This window comes from Pistacia vera, unplaced genomic scaffold (assembly GCF_008641045.1).
Source record: "Pistacia vera cultivar Batoury unplaced genomic scaffold, PisVer_v2 Contig459, whole genome shotgun sequence".
In the NCBI taxonomy this organism is placed as follows: Eukaryota; Viridiplantae; Streptophyta; class Magnoliopsida; order Sapindales; family Anacardiaceae; genus Pistacia; species Pistacia vera.
In genome coordinates this window covers 210,897-214,294 of record NW_022196289.1, presented here as the reverse complement: position 1 = coordinate 214,294, position 3,398 = coordinate 210,897, and the positions used below count along the sequence as shown (strand labels likewise).

General features: G+C 34.7%; 1 protein-coding gene across 1 annotated transcript in view; it reads right to left on the bottom strand.

Moving 5' to 3' along the window:
* Positions 1-429: 429 nt before the first annotated feature.
* LOC116144848 overlaps positions 430-3,398 on the bottom strand; it is a 7,886-nt gene continuing 4,917 nt past the window's right edge. Inside the window, exons 6-8 of the mRNA XM_031430274.1 lie at positions 3,084-3,336; positions 1,583-1,676; positions 430-1,394 (exon numbers count right to left, since the gene is read on the bottom strand). Of these exons, the coding sequence (XP_031286134.1) occupies positions 622-1,394; positions 1,583-1,676; positions 3,084-3,336 (1,120 nt within the window). The 3' untranslated portion in view covers positions 430-621. The remainder of the gene's footprint in view (positions 1,395-1,582; positions 1,677-3,083; positions 3,337-3,398) is intronic.

Sequence of the window (3,398 nt, the reverse complement as noted above, 5' to 3'; positions counted from 1 at the left end):
AACTCTAGGACTTACATACACTTTTGATCAACTATTCATTACACTAAACTTTCAAAATTAATAGTGTTAATCAACTTTCCCCAACTTTTTATTTGCATTAAACTCTTAAAGTAATAAAATTCATCAAGTAAAAGCTTACATTTTTTAAAATATACATATTATTGCAATTAAATTATATGTATATCTCAAAAATAAATGATAAATTTAATTTCTCTTTTTTTGAGGTGAAATCACCGCTTAGGTCGTCAAAATATATCAATATACAGTATTGTTATATATAAATTATTGATACAAACTATCTCTACAAATACACCTCCATGTTTGACATAATTTTTCTTTAACTTGTTTAATTTAAAAACATAAAATCATCTTAAAACACTTCACTGTGTACAAATGCATAAGCTTGAGCATGAAGTACTCTCTATCAACAGATCATCACTAGATGATCAAATTCTGAATCCTCGCCCCCTAAAAACAAAACAAAGATGGCAAAGAAACAGCTCACTGTGCCTTCTCAAGTTCAATATAATTCCTTTATGAAATGTTCGGTAATTCATCCTCTATGGAACCAATATTTGACTTGGATATAATTTATACAAATGGGATATGAGATACTCATTTTCAGCTAAAGAGAGGCTTCTCAAAGTCCTTAACAAATAAAAACTCAACCGGCAGTGGGATATTTAGCTCTGAACAAACTAAGTCAATGATTTTTGCAGTTGTAGCACCATATGACATTTTGTTCAAGGACACCGAGATAGCAAACCTGTTTTTTATGTCACAGAAACCTGTTGATCCACCGATGCCTGAGTGCCCATAACCAATAATTGATCCATCTGCAGCTTTATACCTCTTAAATCCCAGTCCAAATGGCCCATTCGGAAAGGTCAAATTCTCATAATCACCCACACCCAAGAATGCATCATGGATTTTAGGGTTACTAAAAATCTTGCTACCATGATTTCTGAGTCGAGTGTAATCATCAACACTAGCATCTTTACCTTGGTTGTTTGTGTTTTCCTTTGAAGCAGCAGGTACCTCCTTGCTTTTCTTACCTTTTGGCTTTTGTGACTTCTGTGAAGGAAATTTGGGGATGTGGGTGTGACTGCCAAGCGTTGGCTTGGACAGAGAGGAATGTGGGGGTGGGATTACTCCCCCATCAGCTAGGGCTGCATAGTAGCGTGCAACCGCACGGGCTGAGCAATGTCCATTAGTAGCAGGTAAGATGGCACGACGAATTTTCAGCATGTTAAAGAAAACTGGCAAGGTGGTGATGAGCTCTGCAACTTTGTCGAGCTGGAACTCAGGGGGTAGGTCAGAATGATAAGATTTGTCTGCGTACTTTTTGAGATCATATTCATCTATTGTAAGAGTTGCAAGTCGAGATTCCACACCTGGAGGGTAGCCATTTGAAAGGCATGATAATGCCATTGATGACAGCTACTTCAGTTTCATAGTTACAGTAGACTACATAATTTCTGTTCTTTTTAATAGAACATTATTGTGTGTACATATTCATGCAGACCTATATTTGCTGTACTAAGTGACATGAGAAGATTAAAAAGTGAAGTTTGACAAGTACCTGGTGGAATTCCAACATATAGCTCGCCTTCAATATTTAGCGGTCGAATGAATGCTTCTTCAAGTATCTCCTGAAATTTCTTCCCAGATGCATGCTGTTTCATCCAAACATATTATTAGAATAGGGAAGTACATAGAGAAGATGAGAATATGGTCAAATCTTTGATCAGTCTGAAGGCCAGCAAAAAAATCAAACTCACAATCAATCAACCTGGCATACCTAGACACAGCACCATATAAATATAGGCAAAATATTTGTCATCTACAGATTTCAGGGTTCATAAAGCTTCATACTTTAATCATAGTCGACAACATATAGTCTTATACTCAATTGAAAGCAACATTAGCTTATGCTATATGTTGGGATCCCACATTGAAAGGGAAAAGGGTGGGCATGTGGGTTATAAAGGCTTGGGCACCCTCCCTTGGCAAGCCGGTTTTCCAAGGAGAGTTCTACCCAAGCCCATGAAAGACCCATGGCCCAGCCCANTAGAAGATTCGAATTTTATGACATTCGTTGATCAATTTGTTATATAATTAAATTCAAAAAAATATATAATAATAAAGTTAACAAATTGACATGGAGTAAACCTTTTTGACCCCTAAGGTATTGGAAATTGACATTCTGATCCAAGGCTTTGGCTTATTACTCAAAACATTATCACTGCCATCAATTTTTCTCTTTTAAAATATCATATATATATATATATATATATATAGGTGGCAACAATATGAGACGAATATCATAACAAGTTCTTTATGGATAACAGAGTATTGTAGTTTAAACATCTAGGAAATAACAAAAATCAGGACTTACATACATTACTGATCAACTATTTATTACACTCAACTTTCAAAATTAATTTTTTTAATCAACTTTCCCCAACTTTTTTTTTTATTAAACTCTTGAAGTAATAAAATTCATTAAGTAAAAGTTTACATTTTTTAAAACATACTTATTATTGCAATTAAATTATATGTGTATCTCAAAAACAAGTGATAAATATAATTTCTCTTTTTTTGGGGTGAAATCACCACTTAGGTCGTCCCAATATACGGTATTGATATATACAAATTATTGATACACACTATCTCTACAAATTGATGTGTCAAGCCTCAATGTTTGACATAATCTTTCTTCAACTTGTTTAATTTATCTTTAATTTAAAAACATAAAATCATCTTAAAACACTTTACTTTGTACAAATGTATTAGCTTGAGCATAAAGTACTATCTATCAACTAGATGATCAAATTCTGAATCGCCGCCCCCTAAAAACAAAACAAAGATGGCAAAGAAACAGCTCACTGTTCCTTCTCATGTTCAATATAATTCCTTCATGAAATGTTTGATAATTCATCCTCTATGGAGGCAATATTTGATTTGGATATAGTTTATACAAAGGGGCTATGAGATACTCATTTTCAGCGAATGAGAGGCTTCTCAAAGTCCTTAACAAATGAAAACTCAACCGGCAGTGGGATATTTAGCTCTGAACAAACAAAGTCAACGATTTTTGCAGTTGTAGCACCATATGACATTTTGTTCAAGGACACCGAGATAGCAAACCTGTTTTTTATGTCACAGAAACCTGTTGATCCACCGATGCCCGAGTGCCCATAACCAATAATCGATCCATCTGCAGCTTTATTCCTCTTAAACCCCAGTCCAAATGGCCCATTCGGAAAGGTCAAATTCTCATAATCACCCACACCCAAGAATGCATCATGGATTTTAGGGTTACTAAAAATCTTGCTACCATTATTTGTGAGTCGAGTGTAACCATCAACACCAGCATCTTTACCTTTGTTGTTTGT